Source organism: Amborella trichopoda, chromosome 1 (genome assembly GCF_054954075.1).
Source record: "Amborella trichopoda isolate Santa Cruz 75 chromosome 1, AtrichopodaSantaCruz75HAP2 v2.0, whole genome shotgun sequence".
NCBI classification, from domain to species: Eukaryota; Viridiplantae; Streptophyta; class Magnoliopsida; order Amborellales; family Amborellaceae; genus Amborella; species Amborella trichopoda.
This window is the reverse complement of record NC_142336.1, coordinates 23,377,365-23,402,906: the sequence shown is the minus strand read 5'-3', so window position 1 is coordinate 23,402,906 and position 25,542 is coordinate 23,377,365. Positions and strand designations below refer to the sequence as shown.

At 35.5% G+C, this 25,542-nt stretch overlaps 1 protein-coding gene across 20 annotated transcripts; it reads right to left on the bottom strand.

The window, feature by feature from the left end:
- Positions 1-357: 357 nt before the first annotated feature.
- On the bottom strand, positions 358-19,072 carry LOC18432736 (uncharacterized). Of its 20 annotated transcripts, XM_088853746.1 has the most exons (17): positions 18,863-18,982; positions 13,051-13,703; positions 11,560-11,956; positions 11,321-11,442; positions 10,572-10,714; positions 10,038-10,345; positions 8,579-8,637; positions 8,326-8,420; positions 8,061-8,163; positions 7,811-7,905; positions 7,658-7,720; positions 5,040-5,112; positions 4,829-4,937; positions 3,914-4,026; positions 3,582-3,640; positions 3,327-3,435; positions 358-691 (listed from the first exon to the last, which is right to left on the bottom strand). In XM_088853746.1, exons 3-17 carry the CDS (start codon positions 11,948-11,950, stop codon positions 557-559), a joined length of 1,977 nt encoding a protein of 658 aa, XP_088709872.1. In that variant the 5' UTR covers positions 11,951-11,956; positions 13,051-13,703; positions 18,863-18,982; the 3' UTR covers positions 358-556. The 20 variants fall into 20 exon arrangements, 7 of the variants coding, with proteins under 7 accessions (XP_088709872.1, XP_088709866.1, XP_088709874.1 ...); XR_016045818.1 differs by lacking the exon at positions 13,051-13,703 and having other exon boundaries at positions 3,582-3,768; positions 18,863-19,072; XR_016045821.1 differs by lacking the exon at positions 13,051-13,703 and having other exon boundaries at positions 3,582-3,768; positions 4,829-4,933; positions 18,863-19,072.
- Positions 19,073-25,542: the final 6,470 nt, after the last annotated feature.

Genomic DNA, 25,542 nt, shown 5'->3' with positions numbered 1-25,542 from the left:
ATTATTTCCCAACCAATGTTACCCAAAGGTGAATTCCAAGATTTATTTCTAGAACACTTTTAAGTGCCAATAAAATGGAAAAAGGAAAATGACTATAACAGGCCATGGCCATAAGGCTACATGGGGTAATTTATAAAAGAGTAATGATCCTATAAGACCTTCCTTCATTTATGTATGTAGGACCCCAAAGGATCACCATTAAAATTGGTATGGATCTCTAGAAAACTTATCACATGGGTGTGGGACTTGACTTTTCTATAGATCCGTACCAAATTTAATGGTGATCCTTTGGAGTCCTACACACATGGGTGGGGGAGGGTCCTATAGGATCATTTCTCTTTACAAAATAATAGAACATTTTATTTTTAAGTCCGAACGATTCCAAAATTCTATTTTCTGGGGTTAGGGAAGGAATTATCCACAATAAATCCACCAGTACGATGCTCATCAACACTCAAGGCCTGATTAAATCTGAAATCAAATGAAATTCTATACATTTGAAACTTTGACACTCAAATAAAAACAAAAAGATAAAAGGACTACATAATGTATACCATCAAGAAATCGAGGTGACATGAACAGAGTGATCAACCGATCCTGTCAAGAAAATGGGCATCGTTGGGTGCCAATCAATTGTGGTTATAGAAGCACTGTGGGCAAGGGTTCTCATCCCTGACATTCTTCCCTGCACCTGAGTCAAGAATATTCACCGTTAGATGAACAAAAATTCTTACCTTTGTTTTAATCAAATAAACATAAAGATCTAACAATAAGAAAAGTACAATAACTATTGAAATTACAATATCAGAATACAAAAATGTTTTGAATACAGAAAAACTTTGCATGCAAGTGATTCAGATCAAAGTCAAGTGGAGAGAATTCACAACCACAAGTTTTTGTTGATTTCAAGAAGTGAGTAGAGGAGAATCTCAATGATTATGAGGTTTGCGGCTTGAACAGACCGCGGACTAAAAGTAGTGGAAGCTTGAACCATCATGCAGTATAAGGAAACAATTAAAATGTATTAAAATAACATAGAATGAAGTCCTAGAGGAGACACTAGGATGGTTGCAGTTTCCTTGATTGTCCGAGTCCCAAGCAGCATGAAAATGCCATAGTATTGCCCATTATTGTTGCATAGTACAGATGGATAGTATTTATGGACCGGTTTTTATGTAAAAGCCACCTGATTTTCAAAGTACCACAAGCCAGGGTGAAAAAGACTTAAACTTAGATGTAATGGTAGGAAGATTTTGTTTTCATATCGAGAATAATGTGAAGAATGTTGAGCCATGGTTAGTTTTGAGGAAAGCAATATCAGTATGAAATATTGTGGCTTGCTGCATCCGTTCCCTTCACAGGACAATTTTGGAGAGTAGGACGTAAGAAGGGGCCTATTCATGGAGCAATGCATCTTATGTCGCAATATTTATTTAAAAGTCTCACTAAATTAACTTCTAGAATTATCCAAATGGCATCACTAGATTTGACTCAAATGCCAACCTGCATGGTCTCCCATCCAAAAAAAGTTGTTAGAACAAATGTTTTCACCAATCTTAGTTCACCTCATTGAACAAAAAAAAAAAATCATCCCTTGAAACCTTAGACTTGACCATTGCTCAATGGACAACCAGAGTCGATCTTTGAGGGATTTGATTCGGAGTCCTTTTTAAGCTACAGAGCATCTTTCTAAATTGATCTTAGGGTTGCACAAATATGATTCGAAAATCCTCAGATTTCTACATGTGTTTTGGGTGAGAGACCACTGTTGATAGTTCTCTCACTAGAACAAATCTTTTTCCCTTATCTGAAGTCAAGAAGTTCCTTGGGATGTCAAAAGCAACAGACCTGCTGAATATCAACGAAAATTCTCAGATTATAATAGTTTCCTATATGTGTTTTGGGTGAGAAGCCACTGTTGACAGTTCTCTCACTCGAACAAATCTTTTTCCCTTATCTGAAGTCAAGAAGTTCCTTGAGATGTCAAAAGCAACAGACCTGCTGAGTATCAACATAACACTGCCCACAAGAAAACAAAGCAAATTCGATTGCTTAAAATGGTGTACATTTCTTGCTTAGCATCTGAAATGTGTAGTAAAAATGGTAGGGTCCTTCAAATCACCAAGTTTGTACTTGTCACACAACAGATTCAAAATGCTACCATATGTGCCTAATAAGAATGTTAGATTCACCATCTCTTAATGCTGGTTTGCATGCTCCTGCTGGCTTTGCTTCAGTTCCTTCGCTTGGTGAATGCATTCATAGACTTCCCATTCATGTCCACAACCTAGAGCCTTCCTTCTTCAAATCCTGGATTAGTTTACCACCATCCCAACTATCCCAACAGATGGTAGTGATTAGAATGCAAGGTTAACTTTCAAATTATGCCATTACTTTCCCAACTACTCTCATATTTTGTGTACACTTTCTCATACACAAGTCTTATTTAGGAAAATGTATACAAGTCTTATTTGCTCTTGATACAAGGAGGTCAGGACCATTATTGACTCTTTGAAATCTAGTGGTTAGAGATGTAACAGTGACAGAGCACAAAGTTCCAAATAAAATTTCTCGAATATTATGACAAACTTCAATAAGTTAGATTTCACGTCCAATGGCTAGTGACTGTGACCTCCATGCGCTAAAGGCGAATGCTCCTTTAATATACAATCCCTTTTATTTATTATCAATTATATGTAATTTTTCTAGAATAAAAGTAGACTATGGATTAAAAAAAAAAACCTAGGAGTTCAACATATCATTTTCTGAAGTCAGATTCACCCAAAGTGATACACCATTTTGTCCCTTTCCATTTAATAGGCAAGCTTGGCTTGTATGAGGAACAGACTTCAACCACTCAACCTTCCAGACATACAAGGTTCCACATAAATGAAGCAAATGCCACAGATGTTAGCAAATGTAGCAATCTGCGCCATGACAAGATCAGATATAAAGTTAAAAGTCCAGATCAACTGCATCTCCAAAATTCAAAATAATTTGCCCCAAAAAAATCTTGCATATTTCCTTCACAACCATTGTGATATGAGTGTTAATCCTTCCTTCCGTGAACAATTTAGAATAAAATGCTCAATAGAGCTGATATTCAATGTTTGATTGCTTTATTGTGCTATTCCACAAAAGATGAAATCTGGAAAGTAGTTTGAGCATTGAAAAAACTGCAGATATGTTCAAAACTTAGAGTTTTCAGGAGCTGGAGATATCTGGAAATATCTCGACCTGTCGCTATATTCTTGTCCATGCAAACTGGAAAAAATCCAAACCATAAAGTAAAAGACGAAATGAAAGGCTCAAGGGTCATTGCCCACCTGATATATAGGTGATCTCGTAGACTCAGACGTCACCAACAATCTCCTGCCAGTAAAATCTAATCCCATCTCATGTTGAGGAATGACTGAATTTTTAAAGTCGCAGAACCTACAAAAGAATGGTTTTCGAAATTTGTCATAATTAAATTATAAAAATCATGAAATGGCTCATTAGTTAACATGACCAATAGCATTTAGAAGTATTCTTGAACAAGGGAAAGCCCCTAATCAAGTCCAGAGAGCTGTGGAAGTTACCTGCTGCAGTCCCTTGACCAGAGAACCTGACCTTGGTTCTGCAAGCTCCATTCAAATATCTGCAACAGTGGTGTCTCAAAATAGTGGAAAATCAACATCTGGAACTAACAGGCCCAAAAAGCATAAAGTGTTCCAAAGAACAGACAGAAGAGAAAGAGTAGCCGTTAATGCTGCTAGAAGTTGTACTCTGCGTTTCAATAACACATAACCATGAAAAAAATTACCAAAGCATTCCAGTCTTGGCAGCAAATGATAGGAATCACTGGATTGTCCAAGATAAATGGCAACGATATAAGCAATCATATTCAATTATAACAAAAGGAGATACTTGCCTTTCCATCAGATCCTAAACTGAATATGCTTGCCTCGTCAGGTCCAAATTTAACAGAGCTTACAGCTGAATCATGTGCAGGCCACCCTGTGATTTGCAAACCAGCAGACATGTCTTCCACTAATTAAGGATATTTTCCCCCCCAACAAAAAAAATCATTATCCTCAGAGACTTTTCCCAAACTATTTGGGTCGGAGATATATATATATATATATATATATTGCAGAAGTATTTGGAAATCCATGCTACACTCTATGTGCAACCCCAATATCTAAAGAGTGGCTTCCTTAATTTCAACCATTTTTTTTTAGCTCATAATGCTTTTCATCAAGACTCATACAAAATATATTGAAGTTTGAGTAGGGATTGGTATGCTACGACAGGAACATAGATCAGGAAAATTAAGAAGGGTGCAGGTGCAGTTTGCATACGGACGCATCCGTAGGTGTAGAGGTAAGGTGCACCTTCAAATTTTATCATGGTATGTAATTTTGATTTAAAATGTTTTTAGGATTATCTGAAAATCTATTTTTATATCTAACTATAAAATTTTAAATTTAAAAAATGGTTAAAATCAAGTAGATCTATAAACATATGAAAATCTTGAAAATGGACGGTGTAAATAATATGTTGTAAATGCACTATTTCTGAGACTTAAAATCTTTTTATTTTTCATAGTCATACATCTCGATGTCGAGATGATCAATCAAAGGTTTTTTTCAACATTAAAACTACCTTTTCCAATGGATTTGTGAGGGGCATCCGTAGTTCTACATTTTAAGGTAGCATCCTTATATAACGTTTTCCAATTAAGAAAGCTTGTACATAATCATGTTGCCTTACTGATAGCTACTTCCTACAATGATAGGATAGAATGCCATGAAGTCAGTAAAGAAAGCTAGTTATACAAGGATACCAAACATGTGAATCATTCCATCTGTTGCAGAGGCTGCGAGAATCTTCCCATTGTGGTTAAAGCAGATAGAAGTAACTGCTGGGGGATCTTTACCAAGAGGAAGGACTGTCTTCAAGAAAACACAAGATAAAACCAAGTCCAGGCATCGTCAAGCTAATATTCCAACATGGTTCTTACATCAAACAAGCCTAGTCATTTATGGAAAACTTACCATGGGTTTCCATGTCCTCATATTCCATACAGTCAATGAAGCGAACCCCAAGCTGTCAAGAGATCGAGTGTTTCTGCAAGCAAAAGTCCATCATTAGGGCACATCTTGAAACAGTAATCAGGCTACAATAGGTGCAGTAGTTTAACTGTAAGGCTGTTTCAACCACTGTCATTTTCAACTATCAGTACTTCTTGGTATTTTTATAAAAGCACTCATGCTTTTCCAATATTCCTGGTATTTACAGGAATATTGGGCTCTATGTGATTTAGAGCAGTACATGACATGTCACATTCAGCGGGTCTCTTGGAGTGGGCTTAGCTCAATAGACTCTATGTGAGTTAAAGCAGGCTGGAAGAGTGTCTTAGTGTGCTCTAGGACTATTGTCTTGGTGTGGTCTAAGGCCATGGCTGATAGAGTTGGATCTGCACTACAGGACTGATGTGGGTTTTGATTCCCAAAATGCATTTGCCAGAGTGAGTTTCATATGTAACCCTGTGGAGGCCAATTGAGTTTAGTGGTAGTTAAGGTTTACCAGCCAAAGCATGTACAGGCCTCTGTGTAAAAAATGGGCCTGGTAAGGACAAGGGCCTTAATCTCAACATAGCACGCATGCATGACTTCAGCATTGACCTGATAGTGGTCAAGGTCTTGGATTTTTTATCGGCATATGTATGTGCTAAAGAGAGCCCCCTCACTACTGGTATAGATACCTGAGACTAGTAGGCGAAAACCACTGCTGGAATTTGGTTGGATATGAATTGTCCTTGAGGGGAGCTCTTGCAATCCTAGATATGCTGATAACATATCTACTTCTACGCAGGATTTGATGGCCCAAATCATGAGCCCCATGTGTGAGATAACTTGTGGTTCATGGTCCATTAAGTTAGCTTGAGGGTAGGTATGGTTTATGAGTTTTATTTTGAAGTGCTTAGTGGACAAGGAATTTTTCTTCCGTGGCATGCACAATCTTCCAAAAGAATCTTTCAAGGATTTTTAGGGGTTTTTGAGAACAGAATAGTTTTAAATAGAACGAGGGTAGGCATGGTTTATGAGTGTTATTTTGAAGTGCTTAGTGGACGAGGAATTTTTCTTCCAAGGCATGCTCAATCTTCCAAAGGAATCTTTCAAGGATTTTTAGGGGTTTTTGAGAACAAAATAGTTTTAAATTTTCTATTTTAATCATCTCAATTGTGTTTAATGATTTTGATAAATTGAACAAGGGTTTTAGAAATGAAATTTTCTTTTGAAGTCGGGGTTTTTGGAATTAAACTTCTGCATTCTTATGAGCCAATTTGAAGGGTTTTTGGAGATCGTGTGGGACAGAAAAGTGAGCCCTGTTTTGTGGACCACACCAATGACAAGAGAGCCATGTGGACCCCACTAGCCATGGAGATCACATGGCACACATCCCTAGGCTGGAAAGGGCGGCATGGGGGGCATGTCTTGATCTAGAAGATATGTACACCAAATAGAACAACTAGATGGAATCTAATTCCAACATTGATTTCTAAGAGTTTATTTAATTTTTGTCAAGTCCAGTCGAGGTGATTAGAATCCTACTTAGTCAGGACATAATCTTGGAAATTATTTGAATATTTTGAAAGATTTAGTTATATGGAAATCTAATTCTAGTGTTTCTAGAATTGGACTTCATGGAAATTGGAAGATTGATGGAGGAGTACTACTGGGGTTAAGGGTATAATTCCAGCCCTTAGATCATGATGGCTGATTAAGGGTTGAGATTATAGCTCCATCACCTCGTAGGTTTCCCACTTCTAAAGTAGATGCCCTGTTGGATTTTCTGTTGTGATGGTCAGAAACTTTAATGTTAGTACCTTGTAACACCTATACCCCCCAACTCACAACCGATACTAGGCCCAGTTCCTTGCACAACTGGGTGGACTGACCTGTCTGCTCCGGTCTTTATAACATGTGTGCGTGTGTGTGGGTTTCAATGGAATTAAGTGAGACTCTTATTTCCTTTATGCACTACACATTTAAAAAAAACAGTACTTAGGAATCATAGAACATGCATATACTTGTAATCCAGGAAGGAAACACCAGAAAACCACGAAGGGCATTCAATTCTTCCAAGAATGCATAAATCAAATATATCCACTGTTCATGCGGAAGAATTATTCCTATTTCAAATCATGTGGTAAGCTCCTGATTCGTTACATCTTTTATTTGGTTATATTTCTATTGCTTTAAATCAATCAATCAATCACACACACATACACACACACATGCACGTACGCATGCACGCACGCTCCTGATTTGTTACACCTTTTATTTGGTTATTTTTTTATTGCTTTAAATCACACACACATGCACGAACACACGCACGCACGTGCACACACACTTACACACACACAGTGACCGACCAATATGATCTTAATTAATTTGTTTGTTATTTTTAAAAAAATTGTTAATAATGAACTCACAAGTGTTATTCGCTTTGTAATATTAGTATTGTCTTGCCCTAATCAAGTGATGACAAACCCTTCATGTAGGTACGGATGTACAAGCCACATTTATATAATAAATTTTTCCGTGGATTGAAGAGGGGATATTAAGCCTAATGTACAGCGAAAGTCAAAACAACTCTAAAAGCATACCCTCTTGATGCAGCAGAAGAGACAAAGATTGGTTCCATTGGGCTGCACTTCAAGTCCAAGACACTGCAAGCATGAGAAAAACCATGAGGAGATTGGCTATTCAGCCAATCCAAAACAGAGAATTGATTAGAAGCAAGAGCAACAACTGAAGACCTGGGAAATTCTGCACTAGTGGTCAGGTCACAAACAACTCGTTTTGCATCCACGTTCCATGCCTTAATACCACCATCAGCTGTGCCTATGAGCAGCTATTGTCAAGAAGAATAATGAAAAATTTGTCCAACTGAATCATACGATCTAAAAGTAACACATTCACTACTTCACTTACAGAACAGGTTAGGCATAAATTCCAATCAAACTCATCAATATCATAATCATCAACAATGAGCCCATGTAGACATACCAAGCGGTCCGATCTAAATTCCCATTCAAGTGACATTATCTTGGCCCCACAATATATAGTCGCATTTCTAGACGTAGGGGTTGATGAATCATATGTCCAGATCCTTTATAAGAAAAATCAAGATGTAAGCAAATGAATTTGTATTAATTGGATGTATGACATATCAGGATTGAAGTTTCTTCCCATTAATTGAAAACAAAAGGAGTAAGTTTTGCTCCATCAATTGAACAAACTAGAAGTTTGTGTAACTTGTACTGGTAAGTACCTTACGGTGCCATCCACAGAAGCACTAGCAATATTTGTTCCAGAAGCTGAGAAGCGGCACTTAGTAATTGGACTTGTATGTCCTGAGAAGGTTTCCTGTTTTTGCTTTTAGAAATAAATTAGATCTTCGATACAACCAGTGAATGGAGAGAACACTTACCAATTGAAATTTATCTAATCCGTATTTAGATGGTAGAATACTGCCCTTTAAATCCAATTATATAAGATAACTAGAGACAGCAGAAGCAGTTCACCTGAAAACCAACCCTTACTTCTGGAAAATCTTCTTCTTTTTGTTCATTGCCAGTGTGATCTGTTACATGACATCCAGGGTTACTTAGCCCAGTGATCCCAAAAATGTGATTTCTAACTTCTAAGGATTAGGCATACAAACATGTATCCATTTTCCTTCCTGAAAATAAATGTTATACATCCATTCAAAACTATTGGGAAGCTCTAAAGGCGTCAACCAATTAGCAGTGTTGCAAGTACGACATCATGTCACTGAAGTCCAAAATGATGCTACATTTACAAATGTATTTACAATCCACAACTAGAACCAGACTATATTAGAAACTTGAATATTAAAAAAAAAAAAGAATAAGACAATACAGCATAGATGAAAAATTATTATAGCATTATGATATTGATTTTAAGAAATTATTTGGACATACATAGGCACCATTTGATTGTTGAATTTCATCAAATCATGTTTCTGTTCTTTTTTCTCAAATTGTGTAATTTTGCAATTTGGTTCATTGTCATGTGCTGTCTAGAGGCATTTGACTATTCTAATCTAAACTGCAAATTTGTATTTTGCGGTACGAAAGTGGTGGTGGGGAGGGTGATGGTGGTGGTGCGATAGTAGTGGTGATGGTGATGGTTATGGTGATGGTGATGGAGGAATGGTGGTTGGAGTGGTGGTGGCAGCAGTGCAGTTATGGTGTTGGTGCTACAGTGGTGGTGGTGGCAGAGATGTGATGGTGGTGGAGCGGGTGACGGTGGTAGTGGTCGCTACGCAATGGCGATGCTGGTGGTGGAGTGGGTTGTGAAGTACTGGTCCTGGTGGTGGCAGTGATGCGATAATGGTGAGCGAGTGACAGTGGTAGTAGTGACTAGGCAATGGCGATGTTGGTGGGAGAGAGAGGAGTTGCATCTTTTTAAAAGTACATTTTTTTCATAAAATCATTACAAGTGGTTTTGCTAGATTGCAATTAGTGCCCCAAATTGTAATTTGGACTCAAATGCAATAGAATTTGGGCCAAATTGACAAACAAACATGCTTAAGCTCAATTGTATTCAGCCAAATTGTAATTTGGTACAAAACTTGCAATTTGGACACAATTTATCTGGGAAAAGCACACAAACACATGCCCATCTTACCCTGTCAATGGAATGCAACCACAGAAAATGATTTTTTACTGCAATAGACCATGACACTATGGGTGTTTAGTATATTATGACATTCAAGTCATCGTAGCGTCTATCAAAAATAATTGAACTGGGATTAAGTTTTGATTAGCAAAATCAAGCATCAAGAGAAATTTTTCCAAAAAACGGTCTAGAGCATGCAAATTATTTTCACATCTAACCAGAGTGGCAAATGGAAAGAACAAATGAAAGAAGAAAGCACATCCCCATTTCTACATGCAACTAGCAAAGATGTGTATTCTCCTTCAATGCACAAGTCAGCCGTATAGGTCAAATAACAACCTGAATCACTATTTCTATAAGTAGGGGTATCATTTTGCCCCCCATCTGTAGGAGTGAATTGTTTTCGAAAATTTGTATAATCGTCTGGCTCAAATAGTTGCAAATGTGATGTATAGCCATGAACGGGATGCATTTTTCCTTCCATTTCACTTGAACTAGAGGAGGAAACAGCAGCAGAAGTCTGGCCGATATCACTTGCTTGAAAATTGTTCTCCTCAACCACTCCCTTCGAAGAAGTTCCTATTGAACGGTCTTCAACACAACTGTCGATTTGTAGCATGGTTTCTGATATTGCTGCTATATCAGAACTGCTTGGCAAAGAAATAGTGAAATTCCATGAGAAAAGCAGGCTGCATGAGTACAAGATGCTTCTCGTTCCTAATACATTCATTGTTTGCACATACACAACTGAATATATCAGTGTTTATGGCTAAACACGAAAGCGTTTTTTTTCTTTTATTCGTGTTATCTTTGATTATATATTAGTCAAAACCAAATACCATAGACAATACTCCCAATAAAAAACACACATACCTCTTGAGGCGGCATAGTTCAGCCTCTTTCTTGCCCAACAATTCCTCAAGTTGTGATAGCTTATGGTTCAGTTGCTTTATGTCTTTCTTGAGTCGCTTGACATCATTCTTTTCAGAGGCAACTTTCAATAAGGTAGGAAGACGTGAACTGGTTAAGGAGATGCACTCTAATAAAATCATTGTTGCAAAGAAAGTAGATGGAAATGATTTCTCCAATCAGAGTAAGTTCAACAAGTCAAGGAAATATGAATTGTTAAGGATAAGCCATGATATTTGGCAAATTCCAAAAATCAAGAATGGAGACCCGGCCAAGTATTGTTGAGGCTCAGCCAAGTTGACTCGATATGATCCATCTTGGGACAAGACCGAGTCTCGAGACAAGTAAGAGGTTTAAAATCTTGGCTCCTATCAACCCACTCAGAAAGCACACCTAAAAAGAAAATAAATTATTTACATATACTATATAGAAAAGTCTTGCCTCGTCAGTTTGAGGTATACAAAGATACCAATAAATGAAAAAGGATGCAAATACCATTTCACATGGAGAAAACTTCATCAGACAATCTACCGAATTATCAGAAACACAATAATGACAAGAGAACAAGAAGCCAAAAAAAGCAAGCTAGGAACAGAATTTCCTTTCCATAACATTTTTTATGATACTCACTCCCATGAACACAGACATAAACTAGACCTACCATCCAAACACAAAAGACAATGCTTCCATGACATATCATAATGAAGGATATGAGTACCATTGAAGACCTCACTTAAGAAATTTCTGAAGGACAGAAGCAAGGCATCGTACCACTCCTTTGAGAAATAAACACGAAACTGGGGTTCTAAACTTGGGTTGTTCAAATATGGGATAGCTGCATGGCATATTTAGAATCATTAGCTCATCTGATGCAAAGCGAGACCAACACCAAACCATAACAACCATTTACTAAAAAAATTAAAAAGAAAGAAAGAAAAGAAAAGAAGCACACCAAACCATGGGGTCCAATCCTCATTTCTTTGCAACAAAACACTTGCATATCGTCTGAAGAATTCGAAAATTTTGTCTTGTCTTCCGGACTGTAATAAATGGACGATGTAATAGCGTAAAATTGATACCTCCAACTTCGACAAAGTGGAAATAAATAACGTCTCAGAAGGTGTTGACAAACATTGCCTGAGGAAGCTCATCAAACCAACCAAATTTTCTGCCTCATATTTTGGTATATATACTGAAAAGACCAAATCCAATATCTTATCGACTTGAAACCCTTTAGCAATATCCGTGGTCAGCTCTGTCTCAAAAGCATGTAAAGAATTTGTGAAACCTCTAAAAACAAGAAACTCCCTGACAAGCTCTTCGGCATATTGCATGTTGTCCATGCTAATCTGGAAGCACAAAAAAACAGTACGTGTAAAACCATGATAGAAACAATAGCTTATAAGCCAGAAACCTTGCTTATCGATGTTCAGCACTCATATCCACATGCATATCCAATAGGCACACCTAAAGTATGAGAACCATGATAATGTCATAAGGTGGAGTAGTCCAGGATTTCCCTATGATATGCTTCCAGTCTCAAGCAAAATTTCCTCATGTCATGATCATCTTATGTCTAGTCAATTCTTAAACACATTCGTCGTTACTTGTTAATAGAAGAAATCACAAGACAAGAAAAAACTGTCTCATAGTTTCTTAGAAGCATTACAATTTTTTATGATATGGTTTTTCATGTTCGGTGGTTAAAAAAAGGTGTATCAGTAAACAAAGACAGAACAAAACCAGTGTCCACCCAAATTCCAAAACACCACTACTTAACTTTGGTAACAATGGCATTTGGGGATTCATGATTGAGTCATTGTGGGCCACAACATGCCTAAGGTTTGAGTTCCAGTACTAACCAATGAAGGAAATGGAACAACCATAGTTGTCAGTAAAGTGCTCCAAAAATTGAGTGATTGTGAAACGCTAACAAAATTAAGTTGAACCACTCAATGGGATTCCGGCATTTGGCTTGGTGATTACAGTATTTGGGGCGACAAAACAAAGTTCAAGGTTCAAGGTCCAAGGTCCAAATTCCACCCCAGACCAACAAAGAGACGGGAAAAAAAAAGAAGAAAAAAAAAAAAATACTAGAGCACCCATTGTCTCCACAAAAAACTCTGATGGTGAGAAATGTGTTTCCAAGCAAATGAATTGCAGATGTAAAAACTAGTTCACGGTTTGAGAACATGGGAAAATCTGTATGAAATGCATGTGAAACATGTTTGGATGTGTGAAACACTCACCAAATTGAGTGAACTACTCTTGTATTGAGACGTGTGAGCGAAACATGAGCGGAACTTGTGAAACATTTGTGAAGCATTTGTAACATGAATAAATGTGCACAAAAAAATTTCTGAATCATATGTAAAACATGAAAGAGATATGGCACACGATACTAACTTTAGAGAAAGGAGGGAAACAATGAGAGAGTACTCACAAACTAAGAGAGAGACAGTATGCTCTCTAAGGCTTCATATCTTCATCATCATCAGCATCATTAAAGCCTTATCCCAACTATTCGGGGTTGGCTACATGAATCTTGTTTTGTCATTCTGACCTATCAAGGGTCATACCCTCAGTGAGACCATAAGTCCCCATATCTTTGATGGCTACTTCCATCAATGTCTTTTTAGGCATTCCCCTTGCCCTTTTAGAGCCTTCCACTTAAACCAAATCACACCTCCTAACCGGTATTGCATTCGGTATACGCTATACATGCCAGCCACCTAAGTCTATTTTTAATCATCTTGTTGCCTATTGGAGCCACCCCTAAGTTCTCTAAGGCTTCATTTGCATTTCCTAAATGTCTTCCTGAACATTTTTGTCTACTGTCCATTCATTTTTCATATACTTCATAAACGCTTACGTATATGTTTCGAGACCCCCACCTAAAAAAAAAAGAAGAAAATCATTTCCCATATGCTCTGGGGATTCTTCCTAAATGATTCGGATATGCTTCTCAATGCATTTTTTAAGGACTCCATAATGTTCCTTCATTTTGCCATTCCTGTTATGTTTCTCACACTTTAGTTTGCAATTCACTTCCCAAATTTGCTTGTTGTTCTGGTAAATATTGGAGCACCACCCCATCTGAAAAAAGTCGACAAGAACATCCTTTGAGAATGTGCAATACAGAAGAGCCAGTTTCTCATTGAACTAATCAGCTTGGGTATTTGCATGAACCTCATCGACACCAACAAGGGCAACAGTGCCCTCTCAAGAGTTACCTTAAGTTGCATCATTACAATATTAATTTTGGAGTCCTAGTTTAATTCTTTTTCTTTCATGCATTTTGTTATTATTCAAGGATTGTATTGGTCATAGCTATTAATGTGAAACATAAAGAATTCCATAAGCCATAATTTGACAATAAAGAAGTAATTCTCTACAACTTTGGAGCTACATTTCTCTTCCCTTCCTTATCCCCACCCAAACCCCTCCTATTTTTTCTTTTCGAGGTGAATACCCCCTCCTATTTTGATTGGTAAATGTTATCCTTCCTCATCTTTCTCTACATTTGTATTAAATTTTAAACACCAACATGGTATCAGAGACTATGTAGAGTATAGATGTGAAGGAAGAGGTAGGAATTGGTTCTAGATAAAGCAATTTATTATTGGTTCTAGAGATAGCAATTTATTCTACATTCCTATGGAAGATTGCAAGCTTTGGGATGACATACAAACCATACACATTCAGGCCAAAATTCATGTATCACATACACAAACTATATTTACTGTGAAATTCCATGAACTCTTTGGAAAGGGACTTGAAGTCTTGAACTACCTCTCCATGTCGTTCATCACATAGCTTTGGCTCTTCCCCTCGATCAGTACCCCAAAATCATTTTCTTTGTCTTATCATTCTTAAGAAGTTTGTACACCATAACCTGCCTTTCATCCAATTGGACCTTCTCCTTCCTTATCTGATGAGTTCCATTAACTTTCTTGTGCTCTCGCATCATGAAACCACCATTATGTTTTCAGGTTTCACCCCCTGCTGCTGCTATGCCTCCTCAAGTTGCAATGCATACAAACTATTTCAGTCTAGATTATAGTTACCAGGATCTTTCAACCAAGGGATCGATTGCTCTCCGAAATCTCGCTCATTGCTCCAACATGGGACTCTCGCTCCTTCACAAATTTTAAACTCTGGAATCAATAGTTCCTGTTAGGAGCCAAGATCCTGAGTTCTAGGGGATCCAATCCCTAGCAATACAGTACAGTATAGTGTACTATTAAATTGAAGGTGCAGAAGAATTGAAGGACTTCCCACCGATCAGTTTAGTTAATTCTACCTACAAGATTTTATCCAAAGTGCTTCCCTCAAGGCTCAAAGAAGTCCTTCCCTTCGTTATTTCTCTCTCCCATTGTGCTTTCATCAAAGATAGGAAGCTTTTGGATGGGGTTATGTGGCGCATGAGTGTCTACACTCTAGGCACCTAGCCAAACAACCGAGTCTAATCTTCAAGATTGATTGGGAAACAATCTTGGGAAAAGGCGTATGACCACGTTTATTGGTCGATACTGAACGAAACAATGGCTCGAATGGGGTTTGGGGAGAGATGCAGAAAGTGGATGAGAGGCTATTACCCCTCCCCTTTTTCTTAATGCTCATTAATGGAACCCCGAAAGGCTATTTCCCTTCGTCTAGAGGTCTCCAGGAAGGAGACCCCCTTTCCCCTTTCTTATTCACTATTTCAGTAGAGGTTTTCAGTTAGTCAATCTCCCATATGTATCAATCAGGTTGCCTCTCCAGCTTCAAAAGCAGCCCTAGGGGCCCTATAGTCTCCCATCTATAGTACGCCGATGACACTCTCATCTTCATAGATGCTACTCTGCGGGAAATTGAGACCTTGCACCTTTTCCTTAAATGCTTTGAGTTTTCCACAGGTTGCAAAGTTAACATGGAGAAATCCTTGATGATTGGAGTAGCTCTCACCTCAGTTGAGACTAGAAGCCTCATCCCTGACTGGGATTGCAAAGTGGAAGACCTTCCTATTAGCTACCTAGGCATGCCGCTGGGCTTAGGAAAATTTAAAAAGAGGCAATGGTCCCACATAATAGACAAGGTTGATCGTCGTCTTGCAGGGTGAAAAGGAAGGTTCATGTCCTTCGTTGGTAGATCCACTCCCATTAAGGCGACCCTGGTCAATATCCCAGTGTATATCATGTCCCTCTTCCACTTGCTAGCAGCTGCTGCTAACCATCTATAACAGTTAATGAGAAACTTCTTGTGGACTGGTGACACCGAATCCAAAATATACCACCTCATGTCGTGGGAAAAGTATGCCAACCCAAGCACCTTGGCAGACTTGGTATCCTACTTCTTAGGAAACAGAACACGGCCTTGCTTGGCAAATGGTTGTGGCACCTTGCAACTCAAAACAATCACCTCTAGGCCCAAGTCATCACAGTAAATACAGAGTCCCATCCAACACTTGGCAGCTGAAGGGGAGAACCCCCAAGCAAAGCGTTCGGGGCATGGAAGTTCTTGTCTTCTCCTGCACTATTCTAGCAAAACATCCACTTCCACCCAAGGGGAGGACAACATATTCAGTTCTGGTCTGATCTTTGGATGGGCCACACCCTGCTCTAGGACCTGTTCCCCTCTCTCTTCTCGTTAGCCACTAATAAGTCATCCTCCATTGCCGACGAGATGCCCATCTCCGACAATCTTAGGGTCTAGAGTCAGTCTTTCAGACGCCCCCTAACAGACGCTGAAACCTTGGACTTCCTGGCCTTGTCCTCTTTGCTTCATTCGACATTCCTAGCACTCTCTAGAACTGACCGCCTAGTGTGGACCCCATCCCCATCAGGTTCTTTTTTGGTGACCTCTTTCTTCAAAAGGTTTATGCAGTCACCCACCTTTCCCCTCTCTCCGACATCTGTGGTTTCTAAGGTGTGGTCGACTAGAGCTCCACTCAAAGTGCAATCCTTCAATTGGATTGCCATCTCCGAGATACCCTTGGACACCCCGGGCTGGCAAGACTGGGTGGGGTCTTCCGAGACCATCACGATGAGATCCTGGCTTCCTTCTCCAAATTTATTGGCGATGCGGACTCCCAGCTAGCAGAGTCCATGGCGCTCCTCACTAGTCTCAAGAAGTCAAGATGACCAACCCCTTGTGGGATCAACTACTGATAGTTGAAGGAGAAGCCCAAAACATTATTTTTTGGGCCCCAGGCTTAACTCCTTCCCCGTGGTACCTCGCTTCGATTTATGATGAGATTATGCACTCTTGCAAGGATACAGCCGTCTTATGGAGGCATATCTTGGGGGAATCAAACGTCCTGGCGGACCAATTGGCAAAAGATGGCGCATTGTCAAGTTCCGCAGGTGCTTGAGAACTCAATTTTTGGGGTCTCATTAGACTTTTTGTCAATCTACCTATGGACTTTTGGGACCCTCTTGTTATTTGGGTTCTTATGATTTTGTATAATCTCTGTAATGGGCGAATCTATTCTATGAGCCTCCAAGATCATTCATATAGAGAGTTCGGACACACAGCCACCAAGTTTAAGAAGTCTCTCTTTTTTATTGGTCTTGAAAAGCATGTCACATGCAACTATTGTAAGGTTTTGTCCCGGAAATGTAACAATTATAAGGCTTTTGATCACACAATCAATCAACGCAAGAAGAAACCACAGACTGGAAGAAGGCTATGAGACCCAACATTTTAGTTGCAGTGTGCATCTAACTGCACCTCCATAGCTAGCAAGAGTAAGCTTGATTGTTTCACCGCATCTTCTTCATCTCAACCCCAAAGGCACCTTCTCATCTGAAATGCAGATTCACTTAAAAAAGCCTTGATATCTACTGGATTCACAGGCATACCACCTTCTCACTTTTCTAAGCTATGAATCCTTGTCTGAGAAGCTTTCCATCATAAGACCTTCGGCTCTTTCCATATTTTTAATGTGCAACTGTCCCAAGCTACTACCAAATTTTTCACTAAAATAGTTCCATGATAGAAATATGTCATGTAGAGTCAGTGTCCATCACGCTGCTACCCTCCTAATGTCCTTTATGTTTCAAAAGCTAGCTAGGAGCCTCATTTCCAAAGGGGAAATTTTTTAAAACAGTTGCATTGACGTGCTCTCTAGACAATGATTTCTCAGACAAGATCAACAGACTTGGACAATGATTAGAAGGGTGTCCCTTCTATTGAAGATTGTATAAAGAGCCTTATCCTCGTCCAATCAATCTTGTGAAGTGAGGACATCATTCTCTACTACAGGTGTCCAGAAACCTATTTAATCCACTTTTGTAGATTCTCATGAACTCCTTGCAAGAATATATTAAAGAGGATGGCTACAACTTGAAGAAAAAAAATTGAATAAATTGTTCTCGAGAACCAAGTATCAGACAACACCATTTGGACATAGTGAATAGATAAGATTAACGTTAACGTTTTCTTGTGTTATGAATCAAGGGTGAGAGCCGATAGAACTAATTCAAAACAAGAGCAGTATTTTAAAGAAAAACAATAAGGATTCAAATGGATTGTTATGAATTAGAAAAAAATTAAAAAGACATTCTAGAATTCATGTAAAAAGAAATCTAATCATACAAAAACTTAAAAATTCTTGGTTTTACAAGATTTATTTTCTAGCTGTACAAAAACTTGAATTTCACAGAAGCATCATTTTTAAATTAATTATGTTTTTATTTGTTTAGATATGGTTTCTTGGTTCTTATACCTGTAGTTATTTTAATTTCCAGCCAGTCAAGTTTTGCTTGAGATTTGTTTCGCAGCACATTCACAATCTCAAGACAGTAACAGAGTTAAAAAATTTCTTAAATAATAAACAATGAACCTGTCTTAATTATGCCCCTCACCCACAGCTACAGCTCACCCTAACAAACCAAAATGCAAACAATAATAAAGAAGCATTTGAGAGAATCATCCAGGACATACTTGAAACAAAAGTAATGTACTTTCCAGATAAAACTTCAAATTACAAGAAACCCCATTAGTTTGTGGAAATGATGTTTCCCATAAAGAAAAAGAAAATGTTTCCCATAAAGAAAAAGAAAAAAGTAGAATCGAGTGATCTATAGCTTCGCATGGAACTAAAAGACAAAAAATATAAATCTAGAATTCAATAGCCACAACACGATGTCGATGCAGGCAAATCATTAATAAGTTCTCATAAATAATTTAACGCGAGATCCCTATTCCCACATGGGAATCAACACTCAGTAATATATTTCATGAACAGAAAGAAAAACAGATATAACACACACCAATCAAAGCTTCAAATGATCACAGTTGGATTCTAAGCACCGAGCCAGAGATCAATCAAGAGCAAATTGTCTATTCCAGTCGATAATCCAAGAGAAAGGGCTATTTCAAAAGCCCATTTCAAATTTTCGAACTGTAAGATAACTTAATTAAATCTGGGAATAGATGGGATTAGCGCCGTAACATATTACACCAACGTACCCGATTGAATCGGGCCGATTTGAGGTTTAAGGATATGAAATAGTAATCGAATTTTAATTTATTTTTTATAAATTAAAAATAAAAAAATTTTAAAAAATATTAAAAAATTATTATACATTAAATAAATTAACTAAAATACTTTTAAAAAACTTTAAAGATATTTTGGTTATTTTTTTTATAGATAATTTATTTTATATTTTTATTAAGTCTATCTTGATGAAAAAAACACACATCTAAAATTTCAAATGATTTGAATTTGTAAAAAAAATAAAATAAAATTTAAACATTATCGAACATTCGTGATCGTCAAATCGATTCAAATTTAATATGAACCATTAAACACATATATTCCTATAAGCAAGTGGACTAATCCCATCTTTTTCCATTAAATCTAGGGTTTGCATTAAAGCATAGAATGGAGAATACCTCAAAGTTTGAGCGCATGTATATACTTTATTAACAAGTCTCTTACATTTGGCATAGTGTGAAGTTAGCAAAATATAAAACGAACTCGGCGCACTTGCCACTTGATATCTACCACGAAATTTTGCCAAGATGTAGTTCTAGTGTGCCTGAAAACTTATTTCGTAATGAGAATTAAGCAGATTTATAAATATTTTAAAATTTTAAAAAATAGATAATTTAGAGAACTTATTGATAACTAGTGGTCGCAAGTGTATTGCTCGTGTTTTAAAGCACTCTAAAATGAAATTAAATGACATTGATTCATATTGCATGAAATAAAAACATTATACATATTATTGTAAATAAAAGATTTATTATTTAATAATGCACATTCCATGGAGTGAAAAATAAATATTGGTATGTATAAAATAAGAAGAAAAAAACGTGCCCAAAAAAAATAAGAAGGAAAGAAAATAAAAAATATAACTAAGTTAAGAGTCTCATGAAGAAGAAAGATTGATACGTAGTTAAGATACATGAAGTATAAATTTATTTTATAAATGTGCACGTAAGCTTGAACAATTGCGAGGTATTTGATAAGGTTTTAGCACAATTTTGTAACTTTAGATATTGTTTATGTTTTCGAGTTGTTTTCTTGATTTCCCCTAATGTTCTTTCTACCTACATTATCTCCGTCTCTCTACCTAGAAAAGATCACATATTCTTCTCTCTTTGTCCCTCCTTCTCTTACTTCTATCTATTTGTCTCTCTTTTTTATCCAAAATTTTGCAACTTTAGATAATTTTTTTGATTTTGAGTTGTTCTCTTGAATTTTCCCTCCTTTTCTCACATCTATCACATATTCCACATGTAATTTTTTTCAATTTTTGCGTGATTATTGTCTCTCTTTCTCTCTCTCTCTCTTTCCCGTGGTGACCCTAAATATTAGAGCGTAACCTTTCTATGATTCCCCTACAACATAAAATTTATATACTTCCCCTTATCCAACCGTCCATTCTAAATAGAGGGCTAAGATTACCCCAATCACATTGTCACGTCTCTACACTATTTTATTTTTAATATTTTTTTCTACAAATTATTTTAACACTAAATTTTGTATGTTCATTCCTCTATTAAATGTGCATTAGTGAAAAATATAAAACAAATATTTCTAATAAAATAAAATGACCAAAATACCCCTAAAAGATTCAAGGGGTATTTTAGTTATTATATTTTATCGAAAAAATATTTTTAATATTTTTATAGGTGTGCCCCAATGAGAAGATGGCATGTACCAAATTTTATATTCATACAATTTGTATAAAAAAATTAAAAATAAAATATTTTGAGACGTCAGATCTAAGATCAAATTGTGAGTGGCTCTCTTGATCAACATTGGACTGTTGGACGGTAAGGGAAGCATATATCTTCTATGTTGCATGTAAAGAATAGAAACCTTTCCCAAGAATAGAACCCATGAGTTCTTTTTTTTTTTTTTTTTGCATAATTATTCTCTCTCTCTCTTCAATGGTGGCCCAAATATTAGAACCCAAGAGTTATCTTTTATTTATCTATTTTTTCTTGTTTCTTATTTATTTTTTCTTGCTTCTTAGTTATTTTTTCTTTCTTGTTTCCTTTAATGTTTCCAAGGTTATTTGAGAAACCCAAGAGTTTCATAAATAATATTTTATCATATTTTAACTAATTTATATAAAAAATCACTAATCCAAAGAAATCAAATGCCAAAAGCATCATTTTTGTGGTAGCAAGTTAAGAGAGCATAATAGTCATTTTCTTTACAAAAAATAAAAAAATATCATGAGTGAAAGAGTTACTTAAAGGTAAAATTCAAAGTTTTTATTTGTATTTACATATGTATAAAAACAACACGAAATCGACGACCAAATATTAAATTAAGATCATACAATTCTTGAATTACCAAGCATAAAAAAAGACAAAATTACATACATATCGTAACTTCCTAATATAGTTTCATCCATATTTTGCCTAAAGTTACACGATCACCCCTTGGGTGGCCAACTTTTTTTGTTTTTCCACAATTTTGCGTCCCTATTTGACATCATTGAACATGTGGAAAGTTCACTTTTTTTTTATTTGGTTTTCACATTATATGTCCTATAATTATCGATTTTCATATTAAATTTTTTTATTTTTAAAAATAAAAAATATAATATGTTGGCATCATGATTTTAAAAAGAAATTGTATATATTTTTTAAATTTTAAAATTTTCAATAGAGTGCTCTTTTTATTAGTTTATAAAATATATTGAAATTTTTATTAAAATTTTAGAAAGATAATTGATGAGAATAAATGGATGATTGCATGCCACCCCTTTTAATTGTCTACTCTCTTATCTTATAGCCTATCAGTTGCACACCCAAATTTTTTCGATTGGATAATTTTGTTAAATTTTCAGATTTGATATTTAATATTTATCATTATTGTTGTTGTTAATAATATTATTGTGAATATTCATTATTTTTATATTTTAAATATTTATTATAAAATATCATCAGCATCATTAATATTATTGATATATATTTATCACTATTGTTAACTATTATTGTGAATCTTTATTATTTTTATATTTTAAATATTTATTATAAAATATTATCAACATCATTAATATTATTGATATTTCATTATACTATGGGATTATAACATAAAAATAGAATATTATATTGTAATAATACCATGTAACATTATTATAATGTTATTGCGATGTTATTATTATCATCAACATCATAATATTCTTCTTTTATAATAACATTTATTATAATATAATACTATCATACTATAAAAGTATTGTTATAGAATATTATGGTACCATCTTATGTTATCTTAATATATTAATGTCATATTAAGTTCATATTATATAATGTGTATTTCTTATAATTCTTATTAATATTATGATTTCATAGGTATATTATTATATAAAGGGTGTGGTTTCCATTGTAACCTTAAACAATCTAATTAAGGCACGCCTTCAAAATTTGTCATAACATATAATTTTGATGCAAAATATTTTTAGGATTATCTCAAAATCTATTTTTCTATCTAATTATAAATTTTAAACTTTAAAAATGGTTAAAATCAAGTAGATCTATAAACATATGAAAATGTTGAAATTGAACCGTCTAGATAATGTGTTGTAAGATGTACTACTTCTGGGATTCAAAATCTTTTTTTATTTCATATTCATAATGTTGGTGGTATAAGACCAATAGGTTAGAAATGCAATCTTTTTAAAAAAATTCCATTGTATAAAAACTCAAGGGCTTAAATGCATGAATATCTCAATACAAAACCATAATACATATATTACAACCTACAAACATGGTTTATACACATTTGAATGATAAAATTCAGCCCTAATAGGTCGCTTACAAATCCCTTACTAAAAAGCATAATTAAACTGAATACAATATCCAAATATTCACATTGTACACCTCTACAACATATTGCATGACTTGCACTCGCAATTCTTTATTATATCAAAATTATATGATAATTTCATCTACATTCTTCATCCTCATAATATCTCATATACATCATACACTTGATCATAATAATTCAATAAGACTGCAATTTGCATAAACAATAATGCATAGCATTAAAGCTCATACCGCAAGATAAAAAAAAAAAAACAATCTCAATATTCATATAACATACTCAATTTAATCAATCATGAATCCATTTAATAACTGTAAATACATCAAATTAACATGCAAACATACATGGAGAAACCATGGTTCAAACCCCTTATGCCCGGGCCACGAAAGGGCTTTTTGAGGACTTAATTTTGTTCCATTGTCTAAGGCACAAGTGATAATAATAAATCAATAAGATCAATCCAATGGGAAGCAAATGATCATATTTATTTCATTTAATGAGGATCAAATCATGAGAGAGACATGTATGAAAATAGCCCTTCAAAATTTGAGAGAGATACTACACAAAATAAAGAAGTTATGATGAAACTACACCAAGTGGTCTATAAGGGACCACACGAATTTTTCAACATTAAAAAAGAAACTAAATGGACTATTTCTTATGCTCAAATATGATGAAATAAACATCTCATCAGTTGCATATTCTTAATAAAAAAATTTCAGAAAAATAAGATCAAGAAATCAAGTTGAAACTACTCAAGATCATGGAGTAAACAGGCTAGTCTGCATATACTATATGTATAGACTACACTATTGCTTTGAGATTATTCAAATATCAAGTTTTCATGACCAAAAGTGAAGAAATCTATTCAAGCTTTGATAATGGAAATGAGGTAGGAATTAAAAATATGAGAAGAAAAATCATTACCTTAATGAAACAATAGTATGGGCTTGATCACATAAATGATGGACTACTCCATAGAAAGGTTTCAAATGAAAGCTCAATGAAGAAGATAGTCTCATGGGTGACCACATTTTTGTCAAATGCTCTCTCTCTCTCTTTGAAGTGAATACTCAAGTTCTGATAATAATTGATCCCATAAGTTACTTTTATACTTAGATCATAAAGATAGATTTAATCTTGATCCTTGATGCCTTAGATCAATAGCACATGAGAGGTTTTTATCTAAGCCACTCATCCATATCTTATCACCAAGATCAATGGATAAGTTTATGATACCCTTTACTCCTCAAAACCTAGGTTTATAGTCATTTTACCTTGAAGCCCTTAACTCCATGTTTTATTTTTCTTTAAGTCCAAATTCATGTTTACACTTATACCCATGGTTTTTGAATAATTTGTGAGAGTCAATAAAATACAAGCACATGAACATAAAAGTAATATGGGACATCTACATATGTGAATAAAATATCTTAAGACACCACCAATAGGATTTTAAGATATAAGATAACTCACATGCTTCAAAATCATATGTAGATAATAATATGAATTAAATTAATTCTCAAAATCTCATGACTTTGCACATGACAAAAATGACCCATATGAGCTAAAAAAAACATGTGACTTAAATCAAACTTAAGTCATAACAATATATAACCCTTTAAATAACAAGATAATCATGTTATAACATAATATCAACAAAAGAATTAATGACAAATAGGTCCCCACATGGATATGACATCAGCATGATGTCATTCACGAGTGGTGAGAGAGAGCCTCATGGTTAGAGAGAGAGTTTAGATGTTGAAGACGGCGAGAGTTTAGGGATTTAGATGTTGAAGAGCGTGATAGCTTGGTTTGACTTATTGAACAGAGGGAAATAGGGAAGGAATTTGAATTTAAAATTTAAAATACTATTCAATAGATATTCAAGTACCAATGTTAGCTGGTGGATTTAGTTTGATCTAGTGGATAGGATTGTGTCAACACTGTTGCATTATACTGTGATATATGTATATATATATATATATATATATATATATATATATATATATATGTGTGTGTGTGTGTGTGTGTGTGTGTGTGTGTGTGTGTGTGTGTGTGGGTAAAGTTTATATAGAGCTGAGGCTCTAAACAATCAAATTTGAGCCTACCTAAAAAATTTCCCTAGAAGAGATTGTTTTGATGTCCAAGTATCGTCAAATCGATCATCTCGACATCAAGATGCTTGGACATGGGAAAAAAATGGATTTTTAGTTTTGAAAATAGTGTATTTTGTAACATATTTTTGGATCATCAATTTTCAAGATTTTCATAGATCTGTCGATCTATACTATTTTTGAAGCTTTAAACTTTATAAATGAATATGAAAATATATTTTAAGGCTATTACAAAGATTTCCAATATTGAAACCACATTTCTCGACACTATTTGAAGGCAAGCTCTAATGTGATTCTTTAGAGCCTAGGTTCTATACAAACCGCACCCTATATATATATATATATATGTTTATTCTAAATTATCTATAATAATTTCCTCCCTATTATTTACCCTTAGTATTACTAGTAGAGGTGGTTCTATTCGACAATGTTATGAATATATTTGCCATTTTAATCTGGGGTTTTTCCCTGAGTCAACTGGAAACAGTCCATGCACCTTATGGCCTTCCTGGCTCATGGTGGTCTTTGGGTCACACCAACT

Coding starts and splice junctions, on each gene's coding strand:
- LOC18432736 (XM_088853740.1), bottom strand. CDS start 11,950: ATGGACAACATGCAATATGCCGAAGAGCTTGTCAGGGAGTTTCTTGTT. Junction 5,113..7,657: donor TCTTCTGCTGCATCAAGAGG/GTATGCTTTTAG, acceptor TTTTGCTTGCAG/AAACACTCGATCTCTTGACA. Junction 3,436..3,581: donor TGGTCAAGGGACTGCAGCAG/GTAACTTCCACA, acceptor ATTCTTTTGTAG/GTTCTGCGACTTTAAAAATT.